The sequence below is a fragment of the Gorilla gorilla genome, chromosome 2, assembly GCF_029281585.2.
Source record: "Gorilla gorilla gorilla isolate KB3781 chromosome 2, NHGRI_mGorGor1-v2.1_pri, whole genome shotgun sequence".
Taxonomy (NCBI): Eukaryota; Metazoa; Chordata; class Mammalia; order Primates; family Hominidae; genus Gorilla; species Gorilla gorilla.
The window spans coordinates 64,609,265-64,634,351 of NC_086017.1; the positions used below are offsets into that span (position 1 = coordinate 64,609,265).

At 42.2% G+C, this 25,087-nt stretch overlaps 1 protein-coding gene across 3 annotated transcripts in view; it reads left to right on the top strand.

The window, feature by feature from the left end:
* CACNA2D3 (calcium voltage-gated channel auxiliary subunit alpha2delta 3) overlaps nt 1–25,087 on the top strand; it is a 939,729-nt gene that overhangs the window by 613,320 nt on the left and 301,322 nt on the right. For all 3 annotated transcript variants that reach the window (XM_031009416.3, XM_031009417.3, XM_055383540.2), the window contains exons 12-13: nt 10,575–10,653; nt 21,980–22,113. In XM_031009416.3, the coding sequence (XP_030865276.1) occupies nt 10,575–10,653; nt 21,980–22,113 (213 nt within the window). The remainder of the gene's footprint in view (nt 1–10,574; nt 10,654–21,979; nt 22,114–25,087) is intronic.

Below are 25,087 nucleotides of genomic sequence, written 5' to 3' on the forward strand. Positions count from 1 at the left end.
GGTCTTGCCATGTTGCCCAGGCTGGTTTCGAACTTGTGGGCTCAAGCAGTCTGTCTGCCTCGACTTCAAACAGTGCTGGGGCTGGGTGCGGTGGCTCATGCCTGTAATCCCAGCACTTTGGGAAGTCGAGGCGAGTTGATCACATGAGCCCAGGAGTTCAAGACCAGCCTGGCCAACATGGCGAAACCCCATCTCTACTAAAAATACAAAAATTAGCCAATGTGGTGGTGCATGCCTGTAGTCCCAGCTACTTGGGAGGCTGAGTCATGAGAATCGCTTGAACCTGGGAGGCGGAGGTTGCAGTGAGCTGTGATCGAGCCACCGCACTCCATCCTGGGTGGCAGAGTGAGACTGTGTCTCAAAAAATAATAAATAAATAAATAAATAAATAAATAAATAAATAATCAAGTAACTTACCCCAAGGCCTCACAGCTCATTTGAGGGAAGACTCAGATTCTCAATATGGGGGTATCCAATTCTTAGCCCTGTTTGGTAACCACTGCTTTGTGCCAACTTGTCTACCCACTCAGCTCTGGCTTCCATGAAATGATGCCATCTGTCCACTGCTACAAAGTGTAGGGAAAAGGAGAGATTTCCACTGAAAGCTACTTGGAATAGCAACCATCACATTGCTATTTTAAGATGCAATCTTTTCCCTACTAGGGAATCCCTGAAGCAGGCAGTTATTTAAAATACAATTGGCTTCAATCTTTCATGGCTTCCATCTAGAATCAAGAGGCAGGCACCTAAGAAGAAATATTATGATACTGATCTTCCATCCATGGGAGGCCTTGCCTAACACACCTTTTTTCTGGTCCCTGACTATGAGGCTGTAATAACACAGATCAGAGCTTTTTTATACCTCCATTTCCTCATATGTTATCACTGAGCTTCAGGAGAAAAAGAAATCATGGGAACTGAGCATAGAGAAAGTAAAATCTCAACTGATTGATAACAGATCAGTCTGGAAAAATAGAAAAGTATTGAAAATAGAGTCGCAATGAAGGAATGAGCTCTATGCTGATAAATTCAAGTATGTCCCATGCTGACTTCCCTTAATTTCCCAAATTTGTGAAAAGAAGGATAGAAAAGGTGGGTAACTAATATTCGTTGAGAATCTACTCCATGCCAGATACTGAATTGGGCACAGGTGCCTCCTTCTGCTCTCACATCTGTGTTTCAGCTTGGAAGTAGAAATAAACATAAGTAAACTAATAAACCATTAATATAACTTAAGAATATGCTGAGTATCATGAAGAAAACAAAAGGGGTGATGAGGATGACGGTAACTGGGATGAAAGAGGGTTAGCCATGCAAACAGGAGGTGAGGGGCACTCCAGGTAGTGAGAGAGGTGGACTGAAAGTCTGGAAAGCCAGAAGGAGTTGGTCCAGAAGGAGAAGGTCTGGACCTTCCAGGGCATCTTAGCTGTGGTGTTAGGAGTTTAGAATGTATTCCAAGTACAGTGGGAAGGCACTGGAGGGCTTTAAGCTAGAGAGTGACACAGCCCCATGATGTTTTATGAACATAACCATTGCCATCCCAATTTGTGGAACAATTAATTTATTCCCCTTTGACATAAGTCAATTTTCTGATCTGTTTTTGGTTAATTTGATGGCCTTACACATGTTAGTTTGCCTTTTTGTTTATGGTATTGAATCTGTAATCCTTCTTGAGAGATGGGGCATACTTATGAACAAATGGCTGTCACCACTTGATCTCTCAGTGTTTTGGAGGGCAAGGGAAGCAGGATGGGGCTTCTGAGCCATAAAAATCCTAGGCCATGCAGTGTCCAGCAGCCTGAAGCTTGGAGACAGGTTTGTTTCAGGATCCCTAGTATCAGCAGACAGGGGTTTTATGGTATTGGCCAATCAACAAGTGTTTGAGTGCTGGCCCTTTGCCAAGCACTGTGCTGGATTCTACAGACTCAGTTCTGTCTGTCTGTCCCTTCCATCCCTGCTCCTTTACATGTGGTCATGCAAAGGCTTAATGATGTGATGTGCATCATAAAAACCCAAGGTCCACAGTGATGCCTATTCTGTCTCAGGGCTCCTGATTTCTCCACAATGTCCCTCCATGTAGAGGACTCACTTCTGATATAACTTTTCTGGATCTGAATGTGAATAGCTGATATCTGCTCTGCACAAAACTGTCGCAGAATGGGCATGTAAATGACCAGATGAACTTTCTCAATTTGGTGAGCACATCCACTAAGAGGGCCCATCTTGATCATCCAAAGAAACCATTTTGATTTTGAGGAATTTATAGTGCAAAATACAAGAGATTTATAAGACAAGGGTTCTTAACCTGGGAGCCAGATGTTCTTAGACAATCCAGGTCTGGGTTTTGGTGGAGGAAATGCCCCAACCCTCATGAATTTTATCTGAAATTGTGAATGTATAGACTTTGGATTTTGCAGGGAGGAAGTCAGGGGTAGGAGAAGGTTTATAGCCATTGCCAAGTTCTCAGTGGATCCTTTGACTCTCCAAGGGTTATAAAAGTTGTAATTGTTATTATAGCTCTGGTGTTCCTGATTATGTTAGAAACTGTCAACCCCATTATCCTTGGATGGCTTGTCCAAACCCACCCCTGTGAAAAATCCCATTCTTCACCCACAGGAGTCAGCTTCTTCTTCAACCAAACTTCTGGGCAGGATGAGGGAAGTATCTATGGATGGAAGACTTGGCTTTCCTTGGCTCCCTTTGTTTAGTTTCACTGCAGCAAGTTATCTGAAATGTGAGTGGGATGCAACTCTACCTGAATGGGATTTGGTGCTTCTGACCTGTCCTTGCATCCATTGTCTCATTTGCTGTTGATCACCAATGTGAGGTGGGTGGGTGGAGGATCCCCATGTTGAGGGAGGTGCATGCACAGCTCAGTAGGTTTAAATACCTCTCTCAAGATCACCAAGCCAGTAAGTGTAGCATTGAACCCACCTGGAACAAATAATACTTGGTTGTTTTAAGAATACCTGGAATTTGTTTTAGTCAGGTATAATAAGGCACACAGACACAGAAATGATTGTCATGAAGGAAGAAGTATATTGTATCCATAGTTCCCTAGAAGCAGAAGGCATGCCATACCATGAAGGGGCACACAGGGAAGTGCCAAGGCAAGATGAGTGGGCAGAGAGAGAGATCTAGAGGGCAGGAGACTTTATTGTGTTTTCCATGGGAAGAAAGAGGGAAAGCAGGCCAACCAGGCTTAGCGTTGGACAGTCAATCGTCTCAGTGGGCACTGGGGTAGAGGGGCTGCCCTGAGTTGTCTGATACCTGGTCCTGGGGTGATTAGGGCAGGTGGTATGACCTCGAGTGTGAGAGCCTGATGAAGGGAGGTGATTGGAGGCATGGGCTGTGGATTGGTTGGTTTGTGTATCAGAAATGCACTTGCAGGCCAGTTGCTTACTATCTCCAGGAATTAGCTAACCCTAGGAGGGGGAGTCCCTCCAAGGTCATAAGGCCTCAGACATCAGAGCAATAATACTACAGAAAAATCCAAAGACATGGTTAATACACTGGCCCTGTCCTCTGAATGAATTCAGTGGAGCTGGATAGTCTAATAAATTGCATCACACACCTTTAAGGATGTTTGCAGCTTGACTTCTTATTGCTCCATTGAGCTGTATGTAATCTCGTGTTCCATTGTACCAACCCCAGGTCGTAGTCTCTGGATGGCCAAGAAACACCTGTCTCCTTCACCTTAACAAAACACATGGCCATAAAACGACTTTTATCCCTTTGGCCAGAAGATTACAAATAACAATTTTTTTTTTTCTGAATTGGAATTTTTTTTCCAATACCACACTTGAGGTATCAGGCACTTGTGCTTGGGAAAAAGGAGATTGTATAGACTCTTAGAGCGTCCCTAAGGTGACAGTCCATTTTTCATAATCATCTATGATATTCGTTTGTTGAAATTTTATTACTTTTGTAATTTAATTCAATTTATCCCATTTTATTGCTGTTCAGGGTAGTGTTACCATGGTTGCCTTTCTCTTCCTTCTGGATAAGGATGTTTCTTCTTTTATTATGAGCATGATGGCTTATAGATTAAAGCAGCCTGCTCAATATAACTGTCTCCTTTGGAGTCAACCTTCTTTGAGCCCATCTCTCCTCTTGTAGAATTTTCATGAAGATAAATATTGGCAATGATTTATGAAGCATTTATGTGAGTAATCAGGTTCTAACGCTTATCTTCTGCTTAAAGATTAAGGATTTTATTCAGAAATGCTTCTCTGTACCAGAAATCATAGAAATGAGCAAATAACAATGAAAGTTGGTTAGTAATATCTTTTGTGAAGATACAGATTAAGAACATATTCATTAGCTGCAAATGGACTTTAAAACATAAAGATGTCAGGAGACCCCTTTCTAAAGCTGAAGTCATTCATCATTTTGAGAAATCCTGGAAATATTTTAGGGAATAACTGAGTTGGGCAGTGAGTCCAAAAGGACATGGGCAGGTGAGAAGACAGGAAGATGACAGGAAGGCATGCCTAATACGGAGGCTGCCACTTAGCTAAATTAAAATTTAGAACCCATGAAGGTGGGCACTGATAGGTAATGAAGAGATTTGGTAGCAAATGACACTGACATAAATAATTCGTATAACTTGCTTGCTTTTAAAGATAGAAGGAATGGATTTGTAGTTAAATGTTTTTTAAAATAAAAGATTACCTTCTTTTTTCTATAAAAATATAGACTGTTTTTTGAGGCTTATAAGTGCTTGGTCTCCAAACCTTCCTTTCCTCTGCATCTGGGAGCAAGAGTGGAATTATTATAATTCCAAAGATTGTGAAGACCCAGCTCAGCAGCTACAGACAGCAGGGTACAGATCTGCCCTTTCTTGGGGAAAGAGGAAAGTATAGTTAGCTAATCCTGCTTGCCAAGTCTGGCTGATGTCTCATGATCCTGCCTTCTTCGGTTGACACAAGCTTTTTAAAAAATGTCATTTTGATCCAGCTTCTCTATTTTTTTAACCACCCACTGGATTGTAAACTCCTTAAAGTTTTGCCTCAATCCTTAGTAAATTGTAGGAATAGCTTTCCTGGAAATGGCTCCAGTGATTTCTTAATGTTTGGTCTCACTTAGACCTCATCTGCTTGGTGGCATTTTTTAAAGTGTTGGCCGTAGCCTACCTGTGTCAGACCCCACGGACATTTTTTAAAATATATATCCCTGGGCCTACTTTATTCTGAACCTCGGGAGGGTGGGTGCTAAGACTCCACCTTCAACATGTGATTCAAGGCCCCTGGTGATACTGATGCCTTGTGAAGTTTGAGGACTCTCACTGCCCTGGCCAGAGCCATAGTCATCTCTCACCTGGAACATTGTAGTGGCCTCCTACTTACTACCTCTGTTTCTACCCTTACTCTCTATGGCTGTGGATGGGACATGGGCATTCAGAATTATAAGATTATCGTAGGATAATGGAATGGGCAGCCAGGTTGAGTGCGCTGTTCATGGCCTATGCTCTATCCTGCAGCCAGAATGATCCTTTTACATTATGTATCAGCTCATGTCAGACTTCTACTCAGTCTCTCCTAAAAAAAAAAAGGAAAAGTGGCTTGCAGGGATCCACATGATGTGGCACCCATTGTATCTCCAAGTTAATTTCCTGCATCCTCTGCTAGGTGACTACATTCCATTAACATGAGCCCCTTCAATATCCCTGGAGCTTCCCTGTCGCAGGGACCTTGTACCTTTTGTTCCCTTCACCTGGAATGCTCTTTCCCATTAGCTATGTGGCTTGTTCCTTCTCCCCCACTCCATTTTGTCTAGATCTCTGATCATATGCCATCTTATCAGGAAGACCTTCCCATCTTCCTTTTCTAAAAATGCAGCCCCCATTACTCTCCATCACCTTACTTTGCATTATTTTCTTTATCAGCATTTAATCCAACAAATACATAAACATTCTATATGAATTTGCCATTTATTATGTTTCCCTCCCAAGAAAATGTGAAGTCCCTGAGGGCAGAATTTGTTTTGTTTACCCATGGTAGCCCTGGCACCAAGAATGGTCCCTGGCACATGGTAGGCACTCATGAGTTACACGTGATAGATGACAAACTACTCCTCTTGGAGTCTCTCAGAAACACAAGCTTTCTTCATTATTGAAGGGAGATGTGCAGGCAGCAGCAGCCTATTTTCTGTCTGTGCAATTGCCCCATATAACTCTCCTGGTAGCCACTTCCTTCCCCTAATTTTAATGGCTGCAGAAAGGAGAAAATTTGATTCATTATCTTTACAGACTATCTATCTTCACCAAAGGTTAAAAAGAAGGGTACCCCTCTCAGTTTCTGATGGGGATTGCTTCTATGTGAGTAAAAAGCATAATCGGTTTTTTGAAAAAATCTGGATGAGTTTTTTGTTTGTTCCATTGGGGAAATTTTATACTAAGTAGATTAAGGTAAGTGACTTTGAACTTTGAAAGTCTACATCTTAACATTTTATTAAGCTTAACTGGGTTTGTAGAACATTTAAAGACCATCCAAACTTAAGTGGGAGATCAAAATGAGCGAAGAGGCTGATGCAGACTTTTTTTTTTTCACCCCTGCCTTTGAGCTGCATTAATGAAAATGGTGCGCTCCATGCCTGCAGATGATGAGCATGAAAGCCTGGCTTTCCGGGGAGCTCTGGTGTATGCCAGAACTATGCCACAGCACCTTCCCATGGTTGTCTGTGTCGTGCACCTGGCCTTCAGGACCACCCCAGGTTTGGCTCTGCTTCACACTCCTTGCATCTGAAAAGTAGCTGGGCTCGAGGCAGACCACTGAAAGTTTGTTACGTGGTGCTTCCTAGGGAAGAAACTCCAGTTGTTGGAAATAAAATCCATTAGGGTACAGAATCTGTTAATGATGGAAATTAGGAGCAATTTGACTGTTGTTCACAGAGGTTTTGCTCTCAGTTAAATGAGCAGTAGCGTAAGGCAGTACTAACTGGAATATGCAAGGCCAGGACTTAATTTCCACATGTCATCTCTTTTTTGTGTTTGATTTTCACTGCAACATTTATTCTTCCTATGTTGTAACAGAGTTGTTCAGGAAGTAGCAATGTCATTACTTTCTTTTCACTTAAAATGATCTTTAATTATTAAAGCAATGCTAGTTTGTAAAATGGTATAAAATTTATGAAATAAAAAGTATGAGGCCACTTTTAGAAAAAAATAGAATTTTGTGCTACACAAAACCCACAACTTGCTTTTTACCTTTACTAGTACATCATGGATGAGGACATAGCTGCCGGGTAGCCCACTACACGAATGTACCATGAACTTGTAGCCAGTCAGCTATCAAGAAAGACTTAGAATTTAACAGTTTTTGACCTTTACAAGTAATGAAGGTGAACATCCTTGTACTTTTAATTGTGTATTTTTGAAAATGTCTAAATCTGAATTCTAGGGCTTCCAGAAAATATGTACTCTCTTCTACCACTTCTGTCCTTTTTGTTACCTCTTAGTCCCCATAAGCATTTTATTTGTTATCCCAGCTATAAGATAAATGCCTGAGGGTGGAATTACTGTGTAAAAAAAAAAAAACCTGCAAATATAAAATGCTATTATTAAATTTCTCTCCAAAATATTTCCTACTTTAAAGTAAAATCTCTTTTCTTCTGTGGTCAGTTGAAAGGCATTATTGTGAGAGATGTAGGGCGTGAACCCAGCATCCTTTGATTATGTTTATTTTGTAGGCAGACATGCAACAAGTCATTTTCATGCCATTTCTGCTCAGATAAGGAGGTCAGTGTACTGGGAGCCAAGGACTACAAATCAATGGAAATATTGAACATTATTCTGATTTTCTTTCATAAGCAATAAAATAACATACAAACCAATGAAACAAATATAATACCCATAAACCCCTCAGCACATTACCTGACCCAGGGGATGGTGCTGATTGTAGCAGCCACAGTGGTGGTGGTGGTCGTGGTAGGACTGTGCTGGTGAGGTAGGGGACATGGTGATGGTTTTCATTATTATGGTTATTGTTAGCATAATTATTCTTAAGCAGCCATGTCTGATCTGAAGTTTGGCACAATTCTACTGGTTTTCCAAATAGGTTGCCATCTTTTAAATTAGGAGTTGTAGAAGTTTTGCTGGTGATTCACAGTATTGTTCTGGAGTTTTAACTATGTCTCCAAGAGAACTCACTTTATATGAAGGCTCTTCGTCTAGACAGCAAAGGAGGCTGGCACTCACAGCTACTTTTGCTCAAAAATATGGGTTGTTCTGTGTTGGGTCTTTGCTTATGAAGATAGACTCATAGCTTCATTTCCTCAGAGGCATCTCTTAGGCTTCTTGCTTGCCAAGGAGCCAGTGGGGATACAAGTTTTTGTCGGTCTAGTGTTTCCCCTTTAAAGAGCTTAAATTTGAAATTAAAGACAAAGATTTATGAGAAAGCATGGGTCTGGTCTCAAGAGACTTGATTCCAGTTCGTCCTGGATTCTGTGGGTGCTGGCTCTGGGCCTTGGAGCTGGTTGGGATCTTCTGTATTGACCAAACCAGCATCTCCCAAAGGTTGAAAGCAGATACCAGTGCTATCCTGAGGTCTTAGAAGTCCTCTCTCATGAGATGCAACTTTGATGAAATGAAGCAAAACACTTTACTTAACTGGGCCTCAGTTTCTCCCCTCAATCAGAGATTCTCAGTTAAGTGCCGACAGTGGACAGGCAGAGAAAGTGAACAGGGGGTGCAGCTATATGAAGGAGGGTCAGTGATATTCACTTTTGGCAATATGAGGCTGGATCTTTGCTTTTTTTTTTTTTTTGACATGGGCCATCACTCTATCACCAGGCTGGAGTGCAGTGGCGCAAACTCGGCTCACTGCAACCTCCGCCTCCCAGGTTCAAGCAATTCTCCTGCCTCAGCCTCCCGAGTAGCTGAGACTACAGATGCATGCCACCATGCACAGCTAATTTTTTTGTATTTTTAGTAGAGACGGGGTTTCACCATGTTGGCCAGGATGGTCTCGATCTCCTGACCTTGCGATCTGCCCACCTCGGCCTCCCAAAGTACTGGGAGTACAGGTGTGAGCCACCGCGCTCAGCTGGATCTTTGCTTTCTTTTCCCCCCAAGAGAAGCGAGAATCTCCCAATTTAAAAAACAAAACAAAACAAAAACCGTATCCTCACTCCCAAATGTGACTCTGATGGGAATGGTGTGGAGAAGAGCCAGAGGACTGGAGAGAGGTCTGTCTGCCTGCCCATCCACCCCGGAAATCCCCTTGCATGAGCTGTGATAAATAAAGTAATGGCCTTACCAAGCACAGATGAGCACAGACTGACATTCCATAATAATAACGTGCATTTACATATCCCTTTAAATTGGGAAGAAACCATTACCTCACAACTAGCCTTCAAGTTATAACGCCCAGATTAGAGGATATGCATAATTAAAACAGAATATTCATTTTTACAATCCACTGTAAGCGTTTTTTTTTTTTTTTTAATCTCTTCATGTATTGAGTATCAATGTTCCAAGTGCAGTGCTCCATCAGGGCCCAGCCAGGTAAAGGAGACACATCCCTTCCTTCCCTAGTCAACTGGATACTCTAGTGGAGCAGATCGACTTCACAGACCAGCTACACAAAATACTAGCTAACCACAATTGTAGCAAAGGCTGGGGAGGACCAGTAGGAGCACTTGACCCATCAGACTAGAGGAGCTGGAAGGACATCACCTGGTAAAGCCTTTGATACCATCTGCTGAGTGTCATTCATCTAATGCCATGTCTTCACTGACCTCAGTCACAAAGAGGTGGCCACAGGCTGCACATGGCCCATCCGAAGGGTTTTGTTTGGACTGTGTGGCATTGACCCACATACCATTTTAAATTGAATTAAAGGATATTAACCTTTTCATTCCATATCTTTCTTCCATTTAACCTTAAGTACCATCTGGCAGGTAGGTCGTGCTTTGTTTCAAAGAGTTCTGACCTCATAAGAGAGGGTTGAGAAACCAATAGAAAATAAGAAAGCCAGGTTTTTACATATGTTTTTTGCTCTTCAGGAACCAAAAGCTTAGGAAGACTAGAAAGAGTCCCCATAGATCTCCTGGCCACAGGCTGTGTCTCTCATCCCAGTTAATTATCTTCTCATATCATGCCAGACACCACAGATGGTTAGAGAGTGTCTGCAGCCTGTCCTCACCATTGGAGGGAAATGTCGAGGGTCTTTCAGGGGCATTTTTATTCCCAAGAAGAGCACACTCTGCATTTCCTGTGTGAATGGGGAAAATGATTGGGGATTTGGTCCAGACTTAGATGATCCTTGTCCATATGTGTGGAGCAAGCCCAGGCCCGTGAGGCTGCCAGTCTCCCATTCCCAGTTATTCTCTTCTGTCATGACTTGCGCACCGAAAAACAACCACCACCAGTGCCATATGGTTTAAAAGATCAAAGGCCCCAATTTTGAATACATTTCTAGCTGACTATACTTCAGATGTCTTAAATATGTTCCTGCAGATGGGAAGCATGGAGCATTAAAGAGGTAAGCCACATGTGTGTGAGCCATGCATGTGATCTGTGCAGGATGGCGAAAAGTGAATGCCGCTCAGCCATGCGTTTGTCTTCCCTTTAGGTTCGCATCTTCACATACCTCATTGGACGAGAGGCTGCGTTTGCAGACAATCTAAAGTGGATGGCCTGTGCCAACAAAGGTGGGTCTTCCCATTGTGCTCGGCTCTGAATAACTTCTACCTACTTGTGCAGAATTAGGAATATTCATGAGAAAGTAGAGAGTTCTAATAATTCTAAGATAAAGTCTGGGTATATCTAAGTGATTACTGATAGACTTGTAACGGTTTCTTCCAAATTCTGTTTTTTTTTTTTCTGTTCTTTTTTTTTTCTTTTTTTTTTTTTGTGGACAGAATCTTGCTCTGTTGCCCAGGCTGGAGTGCAGTAACGCAATCTCAGCTCACTGCAGACCACGCCTCCCGAGTTCAAGCAGTTCTTGTGCCTCAGCCTCCCGAGTAGCTGAGATTACAGGTGTGCACCACAATACCCAGCTAATTTTTGTATTTTTAGTAGAGACGGGGTTTTGCCATGTTGGCCAGGCTGGTCTAGAACTCCTGAGCTCAAGTGATCTGCCCGCCTTGGCCTCCCAAAGTGGCCTCATTACAGGCATGAGCCACTATGCCCAGTGCCAAATTTTGAGGACATAGTCAAGTGGAGTGGTTAAGCCTTTCCACTCTTCTGCTTAGTAGCTGAGTAGCCTTGGGAGAATTGCTATGGCAGAGACATTTACTGTGCATCAAGTATCCATATGCTCTCTCATCATTCCTAGCCTTCTTGCCTATAGGTGGGGCTTCAAGACTGGTTCTGGCCAATAGGGTGGGAGTGAAATCAACCTGAGTCATTTCTGGGCTAAAGCATTTGAGAGCTAGTGTGGTGGTGTTGGTACTCTCTTCTGCTCTTGTGAACTCTGAAGGTACATGGTCCAGACAGAACAGTCACGAGATGCAGCAGCCTTCATCAGCCTGGGTCCCTGAGTGAACACATGGAGCAGATGACTTTCACTGCCCCTTGCATCTGCCAACCCACACTGGATTATAAATAGTGTTCATGACAAATAAACTTTTATGTTAAGCCACTGATATATTTAGTTTGATATGTTCTTATAGCATAACTTTACGTACATTACTAATTAAGTTAGTCAACTTTAACTTGGCTCAATGTTCTAATACTCAAAATGGTAATAGTAATAATAATTCTTCCTTTAATTTTTTAACTATCAAATAAAATTATGTATATTTATGGTGTAGAACATGATGTTTTGAAGTATGTGTACATTGTGTAAATCTACATCAAGGTAATTAACATATGTGTTGCCTTACATCTTTATTATTTATTTGTGATGAGAATACCTAAAATCTGTTCTTTTAGCAATTTTCAAGTATATAACACATTGTTATTAACTGTAGTCACTATGTTATACTATATATCTCTTGAACTCATTTCTTGTGTCTAACTGAAAGTTTGTATCCAGTTCTTCCTTTAATTCTTATTAACGAAATGGTGCATATTAAGTGCCTCGTTCAATACTAGGACATAATAAGTGCTCAATAATCATTAGCTTTTTTATATTCATAAGGTTAATTGATTACCAATTCCCTGTTGCATGTCAGAAACAAATAGTTTGGGGACAGCACTGGGAAGGAAGTAATAGGGCTGCCCAGGCTGTGAAGGCCTTCTTTTCATTTTACACATGGCCAAGAAGGCAAAGCATAGCAAGTTAATAGGGAGAAGAGTCCAGACTCCTTGTATCCAAGTCATATCCAAGTCGAGCAATCACTATCCACCAACTATGTGCAAGTTACCAAACCTATCTGGGTAGATCTGAGTCACGTCATCTACAGAGCAGAGGTAGTGACAATACCTTCCCCTCACACATGTTGTGGGCATGACATGATGCCATATAAATAAAGTTGGTAGCTTGGCTCTGGTATGTAAGCGCCCTGAGTTATTCTCTTGTGTTATGTTGATCTCTGGGTCCTGTTGGCCTCCCTTCTGAGGCTACAAGCTCCATGAGAGCAGCCTTTGACTCTCATTTCATCTTGGGTGCTCTGACACAGCCCAGCCTCGTACCACAGTGGGTGCTCCTTTGATGTCTGAAAAAATAGGTAAGTTGACTCTAAGTACTAATAAAGGAAGGTAGGTCCTGTTGCATAGTAGATTGGTATTGATGGATTTCAGTGGTCTGCTTTAAATGGGTCTCCTAAGCCATCCTTCATAAAAGTTCCAGTGTTTGGACTTTAGTGGAGAAAAGAGGACTCAGTGAAGGGTTTGTGGGTCTTAGCTCCAGTTTTGATGGCCTAAGACGAAGTTGTTTTAGGTGCAAGCCACCAAAGTTGTTCCCTGAAATTAAAAAAGGGGGCATTTTGGAGAGGGGGGGGTGACTGAGAACCCTGGTAGGAAGGGAAGCTTGGGTATCACAAGGGAGAAGGAAGACGTGTTTTTGTTTTTCTGTTCCTTCTCAGTTTCTTCTGACATGTCCATGGCATTCTTCTTCCTTGTAGATAGACCTTCCCTACTATGGCATGCATACAGCCAGGAATGGCCACCCCATACCGTGCATGCCCATCCATCCACACAACAATACTGTGGGCAAGGCACAATATCGGAAAGGAGTATTTATATCTTTTCCATTTGAGGCTGACTAGCAAATCTAAATTCTGATTTCACGTCCTCCTCCTCACCCCTTTGAAGAGATTATGGTACCCAGCTTGGGCCAGTTCTTCCTCCCTGCTGAATTGGGTGTGGGCAGAGGAAGCCCATGGAGAAATAAATGCTCTGGGTGGGGCTCAGCATTGTGGATGGGAGTGTGGGAAAGTTCTCCAAGAATAGGTGGACAGCCAGGCTTTTAAACCTGCACCCATCTTTCCCTTTGCTTGGCATTTTCTTTAATTATCTGCTTCTATTTGAACAGTCTTTTAAGCAAGGCTCAATTTCCTCATCTACAAAAGGAAGGGCTGCATGGAAGTTTTTAACATATCCTTGAAGCTCTAAAATAACACCTTCTGCAATTGTGTTTCGTTCATTGTCTGGCTTACTTCACTAAAAGGTATCAATAATTCTGCTTGTCTCAGAGTTACACATGTGGCCTCATTTCAGGGAGAACTATAGGAAGAACACAGGCAGAGGAGAGGGAGGCCGAGTAGATCCCAGATTTCCTCTGAGTGAAGAGGCCTTTCTTGAAATTAGTTTTGGAACTTTGTTGACATTTAAAAACCTTGAGTTAGCTATACTTTTCCCATTTTTTCCTTTATTCTGTGGTCTTGAAAAAAAGAGTTCCTTTCCATTTTTTAATTTTTTTAAAAAAAATTTGCTGTTATTTCTTGCCACATCAGATTGCAATTCTTCCATCAGCTAGTATGCATTTAGTCATGGGTTATTGTTTTTACCACTGTCTGTGTCCAGCTGATGAAAATTACTGAAATTGAAGTCTTGTCTTAATCAACTAATATTACACCATAATTTAGTTTTAGTCATTGTTTATAAGAATCTTTGAGGCATCATTTTGAAGACAGTTTAGTCAACTCAGAGTATTTTAGGGCCTGGCTATAGAATATAGCCTTTAGGATTTATAAGTTCTGAGTACAGCAGTGCAGAAAATCCAGGGAGGTACTAGTAGCTGCTTGGCTGGACAGGCTGTGGATTCCATAATAATTCTCCTTCCCTTCCTGTCCACATCCAGTTATTTCCCTTCCTACCAGAGTCAGCCCCTCTTGATAGTTTCATCTTCCTCATTCTGCTTCTATGTAAAGAGCCTTGGGAATGTCACTGTTTGCCACTCTTCAAAGTAGCAATGCCATCAAAATGTGATATTCCAGTCATCTGCGCCCATATAAACATTGGCTTCACGTTGCGTCAGTTAAGGGGTTTTGGACCATGTAACATCGGTGAGCAAGTATTCTTCTATGGTCATTAATTAAATCATTGTTTATAGTCTCAGATTGTTATAGTATGGAGGCAGCATAACATTTTTCATCTCAAGTGTCATGAGGTCCAGAGGGCCCCCTTACATATTTTCACCCTGACTCAGCCAAGTTCTGCAGTGAAATGAAGCATTAGCATTCAGGGACCAGAGCAGACCCAAGGAGCGTCCAAGGAGGCAGAACTAACCCACTGGGCCTGACCACAGAATGACCCTGGGAGGGAGCAAGAATCATGAGGGCTCTCACATTGTCCCTGAGTTAGTGGTCAAGGACCTGCTATCAGTGCAGGACTTCTTCCTTGGGAGTCTGGTAGCCATGGAGACAGTTCTTAGCTAGCAGATCTCAGACACTTTCCTCTGGAAATGAATGTCTGGGGACATTTGTACCCCTTGCAATAGTTCTCTGCCTCCTCCAGTCTACCAGCAAAATCCAGGGAGGCCTGGAGCTTGTGAGTTTATTTCATTTTATGCATAAGTAGGTCCTGTCTTGAGGGAACCAACCCTAATGAGACAAAGCAGCAAGCCATTTTACATACATTAAAACAATCATTGCCACTGTAGAATGGCTGGTGGAATTTAAAGTTCTGCGTTCACACTATTTCAAAAATAAGTGAACTGGAAAACAGAAAAGAGGGCCGACTACCGACTAGCCCAGACATTTCACAAAGCCATGGTGACCTTCTCTAACATTCAGTATGCCAAGATTTTAAATAAGCACTGGCTGATTCTCCTTCAAAAATCACAGTTAATGGAGTGTTTTCCAGCTGTGCAAATAAAGAAGGGCCTCCATGTTTGGGTTCTCAACCGATCAGTCATCGTCAGGTCCAATGGAAATGCCACATGTGTTGTCGTCTGCTTAGCTTACCCCTTTTCCATGGGCTAAAGGTCATTCTCTCCTTATTTGAAAGAGAACTGGTGGCCTGAGACTTCCTGGAAGGTCCAGCTCCTAATCTTTTTTCAATGAAAAGATTCTTAACCTCATTATATCTTTCCACATGTAGTGTCCCCCAAAAGATAGCTTCACATTTATGAGGCCGGAATGGTCATAGGTGGCAGCAGGAGAAAAGTGGCAATTAAAACATTTTGCTACTTGAAGACAGGTGAAGGAAGGCACAAACAGCAGCTATTTAAATACCTTTTTGTAGTTCATTGCACACATTCCTTAGAATCAGAGATTTTGAGTGGCAATGAAGATGGTGATTCTTGCTGTTATTGTAAAACAGCAACTAAGGATGACAAGCTGCTCACTAAGTGCCAGGCATAGAACAGAGTACATCTGTGCATTACCTCTTTTGATCCTCCCAAAGGCTCTATGAGGTACTGTTATCATTATTTTTGTTTACAGAGAAGGAAACTGAGGCTGAGCAAGACTAGCACCTTGTTCCAGATTACCAGCCAGCAGGCGGTAGAGCTAGGATTCAGGCCCAGGTGATCCAAAGCCCCAGCCTGAACTCTTCATCAGATGTAAGGCTGCTTCTCTTTGGAGAGGAGAAAGCTGTGATTCATAGAGAACTCTTACATATCTCTCTTCATTTGAGGTAATCTAGGAAAAGAAAACTAGAGAGTGAGAAAGGATTTCAATGTGCCATAATTAACAAAGGCCAGAGCTGGGATTTATGCCCAGCCTGTATGTTCTGGAAATGGCACTGCTTCAGCTTGCACAGTGGTATGGTTCAGGTCCTGATGTTTCAGAGTTGGGGACATTAAGGCTGTAGATAAGATGAGACCAGGAGAAACCACAGCAAGGTGTGATGGGTGCAGCCACAGAGCTATAGGAGGGAGACAGCATTCCTATTTCCCCAGTGTGTACCTTTAGATTGTTTTCTTCTTTTTCTTGTATTTTTAACATGGAGTTAGAAATTAAAATGTAGTCGTAGTCACAAAGGAAAAGATGTGTCCCTTGATCTGAGGCTCAAGCTGATTTTGAGAGCTCTGCTCAGGAGTGCGGTTCTCCCACCAAGACCATTGGGCTCCCTGCCCTCAATGTCCATTCTCTCCAACACCATGAATATGGGTTCTTCTGCTCTCAGCACTCAACAGACCTCTTGCTTGTTTTTTTGTGAAGTCAGAGAAGACAGGGAGGTAGGAAGTTGTTTATAAATTGTACCTTTTTCTATAGAAATAAGTGTTTTTTTCAGTAGTGTGTGATCTTGACAGGGAGGAGGAGGAAGATGACACAGAACACAGTATTGGGAGCGTCTTCCAAGAACACCGTTGCTCATGGGGAATGCAAACCAGGGAAGCCACAGCATCACCTTCACTGCCCTCCTAAATCTCATTCTTACCTCGGCACCCTCTGGAGACTGAAATTTTGGTACTGGCTCTCAGGTTTTCCACCTGCCTTGCTTAAGGTGGGAAGAGTCTTTGGAAAGACTCAAAGACTCAAAGGAATCAAAGGAAGCTACACCCGTCACTCCAAAGATGGAAGGAGGACCTCACTATTTGAGGTAGACAGCTAGGATCTGCCCACTGAGGACAGACTCCTGGTACCCTTGGATCTGGTCATTGCAAAGTGGAGTATTTAATGATTCACCACAGGAGCTTCTCATGCTCAGGCAGCTTTGAGGCAAAAGACTCTAAAAATCCCCAAGTAAGGGTAATATCTCAGAAACACAAAGCACTGCACTGCATATGGTTTATCACATGCAGTATTTGTAACCCAGAGTTCACAGAAGGAGCTCTGCAAGGGAATAAGGTAAATAAATTGATGTTATAGAGAAAAATGAGCAGACCATTTGTAATAGGTGGCTAACTTCAGCATTAATTGCTCCTTGGTAATTACCGAATGATTGCTGATTCTGTTTTCTTACATGATATATGAAGTCCAAAAAAGCACATTAAAAAAGAGAATAAACATTCAAGACCTAGAATTTAACAGGAAAAAAACAGAGGGAAAGGGGAGGGAAAGTGGCCAGCTGAGAGAATACAGAGGGAAAACAAGGGAAGTGTCTATGGTTACAGTCAGATTCTAGCCCTTAGCGATTTCCTATTATCCATCATTTGTTAACTAAAACTTATACTAAGACATTTAAAAACCAAAAAAAAAAAAAGGCTCAGAAAGATTTTAAATTTTAATGAGTTGGAATCAAATGTGCATAAGCTTTGCAGCATACATTGTTATTGTCAATATTATTTTTAAAATTTTATCTTTTCTTACCTTTTTATACATCTGCATCCCTGGTCTACATAGTGAAATATAAGTTGGAACTATAGACTGGGGTTTGAGTAGATCTTTGTTGTTGCTCATTGCTCAAAGGACAGTCATATATTGCCCCATCCCCATCCTCATAGTTCCCCAGCTACAATACGCAAATAGCCCATTAGAGTTACCCTCCTGGGGGAGGAGCTCTGAGCTGCTCTCCTGTCCCTTCCCAGCAGCGAAAGAGGCAGTGTCTTCAGTGGTTCAGAGCAAAGGCTTTGGAATCAAATGAACCTGGATTCGAATTCATCCAGGACAAATTACTGACTCAGTTTGTGTTTCTTCCCCTACATGGTGAGCACATGCTTTGGGCCATTGTGAGGCCCACATGCAGAAAGGCAAGGTGGATCTCAGTAAGACCTCAGTGAATGTTTCCACCTTACTAATGGCTCCTGCATACCTTCCCTCCCTGTTCTTGGAATATTGCTCCCAACAAGGTGGGGATTTTTGAATCATTTCGTGGAGCTAATATTCCAGTTAGAGAGAACACAATAAGCAAGTGAGAATCCAATGATGGATGAGTCCTCTGAAGGGACTGATGCAGGGTGAAGGGAGAGGAAGTGACTTCAGACAGGAATGTCAGGGAGGGCCTCTCTGAGCTGAGCCCTGAACGACAAAAAGGAACCAAACATGGAAAATGGGATAAAGGGTGTCCCAGGCAGAGGGCAGCAAGTGCACAGGCCCTGAGGAGGGGAACGCAGTTGGCATGTGAGAGGCGGGGAAAGAAGGCCAGCGAGCCTGAACAGTGAGAAGAGGGAGATGGCAGGGATGAGGTCACCCAGGTAGGTGGAGCCAATTCAGGGAGGGTCTTGGAGGTCAGGGTAAGACATCTGGATTTTATTTTAACTCTAAATACAAGCTATTGTAGGATTTCAACTAGGAAGATGATGATTTGCTGCGACCTTTTAGGCAATCTCTGATGGCTGTGAGGAGCCTAGACAAGGGGGAGAGGGATTTGTGGGGAAACTCTTGTGGACTCTGGGTGAGAGATGAATGCATCTTGGAGTAGTGAAGCAGTGGAGATTGGGAAGTGAATTTAGATCGATTTTAGAGATAGGACCAGAAGAACATGCTAGTGTATTACATATGGGGTGGGGTGAGGAAAGGATGGATATGGAGGATAATTATGTTTTGGCCTCTCTGGGAAGTGGTGCCATTTTCTGAGATGGGAATGACCAACTGGGAGAGGAATGGATTTGGGAAGTGAAGTCGGGAGTTGGCTTTGGATGCATTCGGCCTGAGAATCCTGCTAGTTATCCCTGTGGAGGTGTTGGGTATACAGTTGGCCGTGGGTCTGTTGCTCTGGAGAGAAGTCAGCTTTCTGTAATCTTTCAGAACCTTGGCTGTGATAAGCAAGGACAAGTGGGGATGATTTCTCAGCTCTGTCCTTTTCCAAATGTATGATTGTTTTCCCCCAACTCCCTCTCTATCCTAATAACCTGTCCCTCCCACCCTCCTCCTTAAATTCATCTTTCTTCCCTTGGCAATGTTTTGGAAAATCCAAATCAGAGAGCTTTACTGCTGGCTTTGAGGATTAGATGTGAATACAGGCAACCAAGAACTCCTACAAGATCCTGTCTGGGCCCAAGAGCACATGCGCCTAAACAGAATTGTTTGACACTGTAAAGCACTCATCCCTGTATCCTAAAGGTCTGGAGCTATTGAGTTGTGTCTCCCTACTTTACCATGGTAGCACCCCTCTTAGCTTGTCCTCTGTGTCAAGACCCCTTAATGCAGAGCCCAAGATTTGCCTACTAAAGAAGAGATGAAATATTTTCTTTCTTATCAAACGCTGATTGCAGCCTCCATGCTTGGAGAGATGATAACTATGTATGTGGCGTGTTCCCTATCCTCTGGCAATCCTTTTTAAAACCTGTCCTTTCCAACCATGCCTCTAAGAGGAACCATCTAGGAGCATTGCTAGAGCAGCATCCTAAATGGGTCTCCCTAACTATGGTGCCTGATGGCTGAGAGAGGTGAACATAGGCCCTGCTCCCAGGTCTCAAACTAGGACAGAAACTCACAGCCTATTCCTTTGGGGCCCTGTTTCCCCTGGGATGGGAAAGGCTCTGACCCAGGCCAGGAGGGTGGGGCAGGCAGGAGTGACAATGCATGCTAATTAGCACTATGCAGAGCTGTCATCAGGAACCCAGAAGCCACATGGTCCCAACCTGGTTTGGGGTTGGCACACCAAATTCAAACCAGCTGGCCTTTGTTTAGAAATCCTCTGGGTGGGTCCCGACCCTTTCTGGACAACAGCAGGGCTGGTATTTCCTTACCCTGAGCCCTATTTTAGTCACTAAGAGATTCTAGAAACTCTGGAGCTAGTGCTGTGATGGAGCTGGCCTCAGAGGCACACATACTCTCTTTAATTTGTTTGGCGAGTAGGAGGTGGTATGAGCCTAGGATCCTTATTTAGAGGCACGGGGAGGAAACAAGAATCTGTGCCCATCCCCTGCTTGAAATCCTTCCCTGACTACCTGCGTATAGGATGAAGTCTAAACTCTTTCCCAAGTTCTGTGTGACAGTCCTGCCCATTTCTGTCATCTTATGTCATCTTAACTCTACCCTCTCTCTACCAACTCCTTAACTCCAGCCATTCTGAGCTATTTTTAGTTCCTAGAAGGGGCCTGCTTCTCTCTGATCCTGGGTCCTTATTTATATTCCTTGTTTTGCTGGACACCATCTTTAATCCCAGTTCCTGTGGCTAACTGGTCCTCATCCTTCAGGTTCTAGCTACACTGACCCTTGCTCAAGGTAACCACATTTGATTGGCTGTGCCTGTTGTAAGTTTTAGCTTAATGTTGAATGTGCCATTTTGTAATTGTCTGTTTACTCAGAACTGCCAGGCCCCAGTGGGGCAGGGGTCTTGCTCACCTTATTAATCGCTGCTTCTTCAGTGCTAAACACAAAGGAAACCTTCAATAAATGTGTGAATGAAGGGCTCCCTCCAAGGGGTCCAGGCCTGTGTTCAGTTCACCCTTTCCCTTTTAACATCTCCTAACCCACAGCAAAGCTGATGTGACCCCAAGCTCTACAGCAGTACAGGAACATAGCAGCGCCCTGGAACTAAAGATCAAAATAGTGTCACCAATCACAAGACAACAGCATGGTGAGAATGTTTCTGTTGCTTAGAAATCATGTCTACCTGGCCGGGCGTGGTGTCTCATGCCTGTAATCCCAGCACTTTGGGAGGCCGAGGCAGGCGGATCACGAGGTCAGGAGATCAAGACTGTCCTAGCTAACACGGTGAAACCCTGTCTCTACTAAAAATACAAAACAGCCGGGCGTGGTGGCGGGTGCCTGTAGTCCCAGCTACTCAGGAGGCTGAAGCAGGAGAATGGTGTGAACCCAGGAGGCGGAGCTTGCAGTGAGCAGAGATTGCACCACTGCACTCCAGCCTGGGCGACAGAGTGAGACTCCATCTCAAAAAAAAAGAAAGAAAGAAAGAAATCATGTCTACCCAACATATTTAAAAGGCAGCACTGGGGACCACATCATGATATGGGCTGAAATTTTAGCCTCAAACATACAAAGGGCAAAATTCAGTAGAAGTAAAAGGGACAAATTAAGAGACTTACAAACCTGGAATCATCATCTGTATTTGCTACTTGATGCCTGAGAGAACATAGGCAAAAAACATATCCCCCATCTGCATCAGTCATCTTATCTTTAAAATGGGCACAGTCATCTGCACTTAAATATGTTGTCACAAAGAAAAGGGACAACGTTAATCAAGTGTTTAGCAAATTTTATGGCACTTAGCACTCAAAAATTAATCATAACTATTATTGTTATGTTTATAAAAATGCACTAGCCTTTAATTTTTATGGTTCCTAGTTTTTCCCTTGGAAATAGACTCACAAAAGTGAAAAAATAAGGTTACAAAATATCACGTAGAAAGGACTGTCATTTGTACCAGGGAATAAATACACACACACACACACACACACACACACAGTATGTCAGTGTAAACATATACTGTGTGTGTGTGTGTATATATATGTGTGTGTATGTGTGTATATGTGTATGTGTGTATATATATATATATATATATGTATGTTGGGGGGGGTGTGCATGTAAAGTTAGGGAGGATATTCTCCAAAGAATTAACAGGAACTTCCTCTGGGAGATGAGTTTATGGTTGATTTTAATTTTATTACATTTGCTTGACTGTATTTTCTAACATGAACTTATTACTCATAAAGTGGGTGATGGGGGAGAGGAGCTAACGTTGAAAAGAAAAAAGAAGGAAACTAGCTAGAGGGCAAGAAGGCATGGCATATGCATATTCCCAGTTGCAGGTCTTTCTGTCTGTTACTAAACTTGGCCCTCCCTTGGGTTTTGACAGGATTTTTTACCCAGATCTCCACCTTGGCTGATGTGCAGGAGAATGTCATGGAATACCTTCACGTGCTTAGCCGGCCCAAAGTCATCGACCAGGAGCATGATGTGGTGTGGACCGAAGCTTACATTGATAGCACTGTGAGTCCACGGGGCCCCGGGAAAGAGGCTAAGCTTTACCCCCATCCCCAAATTGTGTTAATTCCAGAAAATAGCAACTGTATCACTCTTATTTTTTGTGTTCAGTGACACTTTTCTTGATTGTTTGTATAGTGTTGGTCACCTTGACAAGCAAAGTTGGTGAAAAATCATAATGTACTAGAAAGTATGACACGTACTTCAGAAAGGTAGCTGGTCTGCACAAAAGAAATCATGTTTTGCTTGTGTCTTTTCTCGTTACTTCTGTCCCACTTTTTCACGTGTTCAAATTCTGTCAGTGTAGCAATGATTACAAGCATTCTTAGATTCTGTCCTCACCATATGTGAGCCCCAGTCCTGGCAATGAATCTTTGTGTCTCAATTGGGAATGTAACCAAAGCTCAGCTCTAATAATGAATTGGGGCCACCATGGAGGCTACAGTTGCATTTTCTTCCCATGCATAAGTGAGAATATGCTTGAATGGTGGTTCAGTAGGCACTGGATTGTTGTTTGAACTCTGACCATGGGCCCATTCTAAAGCCGAATTCTAAGCAGCAGATTCTGATGCTGAATTAGCAGAAAAGGAGGAGCTTTGCCAATCATCAAGTAATGGCTCAATGGCTGGGTTTCTTATGTAATCTCAGGGTGATTTTTCATAGTGATAATAAGTCTGATGGGAGTGGTGTTTTTCGTTTATTGATTGTAAGTGTTCTCACAGGGCCTCTCTCCAGTCATTTTTGTTGGGATTAACATCACATTAATCACTGTAACCCAGACACAGCTGTCCTCCAGAGTGATCTCGATGGCTGTCATGGGTCAGCTTTTCTCTCCCTGGGCTCTCTCATTCCTGCTGCACTTCTGGCAGCTGCAGGCAAACTCAGGTCAGGAAAAGCATGTGGGAACTCATTTCAGGGGACACCATGACACAGGCCAGGCCACAGCAGCCTGCCCCATCTCAGCCTTAAAGTATGCAATGCGGCCCTGGAAATATGAATGTATCCCCTTGTCAAAAAGGGAGACTCCTTCCCCAAGAAAAGTCATCTTGAATAAAGATGAATGTTAAGCTGAAAAGGCTTCTCCGATGCTAGGGAGACCATGAGCTTTTATCAGCTTGAGTCTGTCCCCAGTTTGGTTTTAAATCATGGAAACAAAATAAGCTGCCCCATTTATGTTGGCACCATATTAACAATAGCAGCCATGGTGATAACTTCATCTTTTCTTGTATGTTGTTGGGTAAGGCAGGAAAAATAGGAGTGAGGAGGAGGAGGAGTGTGGCTAGCTAGTATTAAAGTAACCAAATCACTCAGTGGTTTTGTGTACAAACCCCAAATAGCCAGTTTGTTCAGTCATTTTATTTGTTTCATCAATTTAAAAAAATATAAGACACAGTTTCTACAATTAAAACATTATGGTAGTAGCACCTGGACAGACAGATCAGTAGAGTAGAAGGTCCAAAAAATCAACTACATATGGGGATTTAGTATATAATAGAGGTGATGTCTCAGATCAGTGGGGCTAAGATGGGCTTTGTAATAGATGGTTTTGGGAAAATCAGATAGCCATTTAGAGAAAAATAGAATTAGTTCAGTCTTCACATCATACCCAAGGAAGAAATCCAAGTGGATCAGACGTCTAAATTGTAAAAAATGAAACCATTACAAGCAGTAGAAGAAAACCTGGGTAAATTCCTCTGTGACCTGGATTCTGGGAAGACTTTCTAACAATGACTGCAAAATCTACAGGCAGTAAAGAGAAAGATAAATAAGTTTGACTACAACTTATTTATCAACAACAAAAAAAACTTTTGTAAGCCAAAAACACATCATAAGCAAAGCCAAAAGACAAATGATAAAATAGGAGAAAATATTTGTGACACATAGTACACATGAAGAATTAATAATCTCCAATTTATAAAGAACTTTTTAAAATTGAGGAGAAACCCCCAAAATTGCTATAGGAACAAAATGAGCAAAAAAATTGACAGTTCACAAAAAAGAATAAAAAATGGCTTTTAAACATAAAATGCACAACTTCATAATAAGAAAAATGCAAATTAAACTATAATGAGATACCATTTCTCACCCATCAGAGTGGCAAAAACTAAAAGCTTAACCTTGCACTCTGTTGGTGAGGCTATGGGAAAAGGGACACTCTTATTCATTGATTGTGGGAATGCAAAATGGGGCAATCTCTATGGAAGTTAATTTGCATTTACCCTTTGATCCAGCAGTCTTACTTCTAAGAATTCAACCCTGAAGATGGACCTCTAACAGCACAAAAATATATGCACAAGTTTGTTCATTGCAGAGCAGCTTGTAATTTCAAAATATTGGAAGTTACCTAAATGCCCAAACATAAGAGATTGAATGAATAGACTATGGTACCTACACCTAATGGAGTCAATATTAAAAACAAGAATGAGAATGACCTGCATTAGTTGATAGAGAGTGATTTACAGAATATACTTCTAAGTAAAATGAGCAAAATCACATATAGCATACTACTTTTTGCAAGAATTATATATAGCATACTACCTTTCATATAGGAAATGAGGAAAAAAGAAGATAGATATGTAATTGCTTACTTTACAAAAAAAAAAAAAAAGCAAAAGCAAGAAACAGAATAAACCAGAAACCAACAGAACTGGTTACCAACAGAACTATCATTCCCTCCCCAAGCCATCTTCTCTGCACCACCTCCCACATCTTATTAGGATATGGGAGGTGATGCAGGGCTTGGGGAGAAAATGACACAACTCTGAGTATACCTTTTTGCACAGTTTTGACTTTTGAAAGCATATGAATGTTCTGTGTATTCAAAAATTAAACAAGATTGGGGGAAAATTAAAAGTGAATGCAAACAGAACAAAATGAATCCAATAATATTTCAAGTGAATAACAAAATTTCTCAGAAAGAGAGGAAAAAAACTTTAGAATATAGTAGTACACACAATATTAAATTTTGAACACAATACTT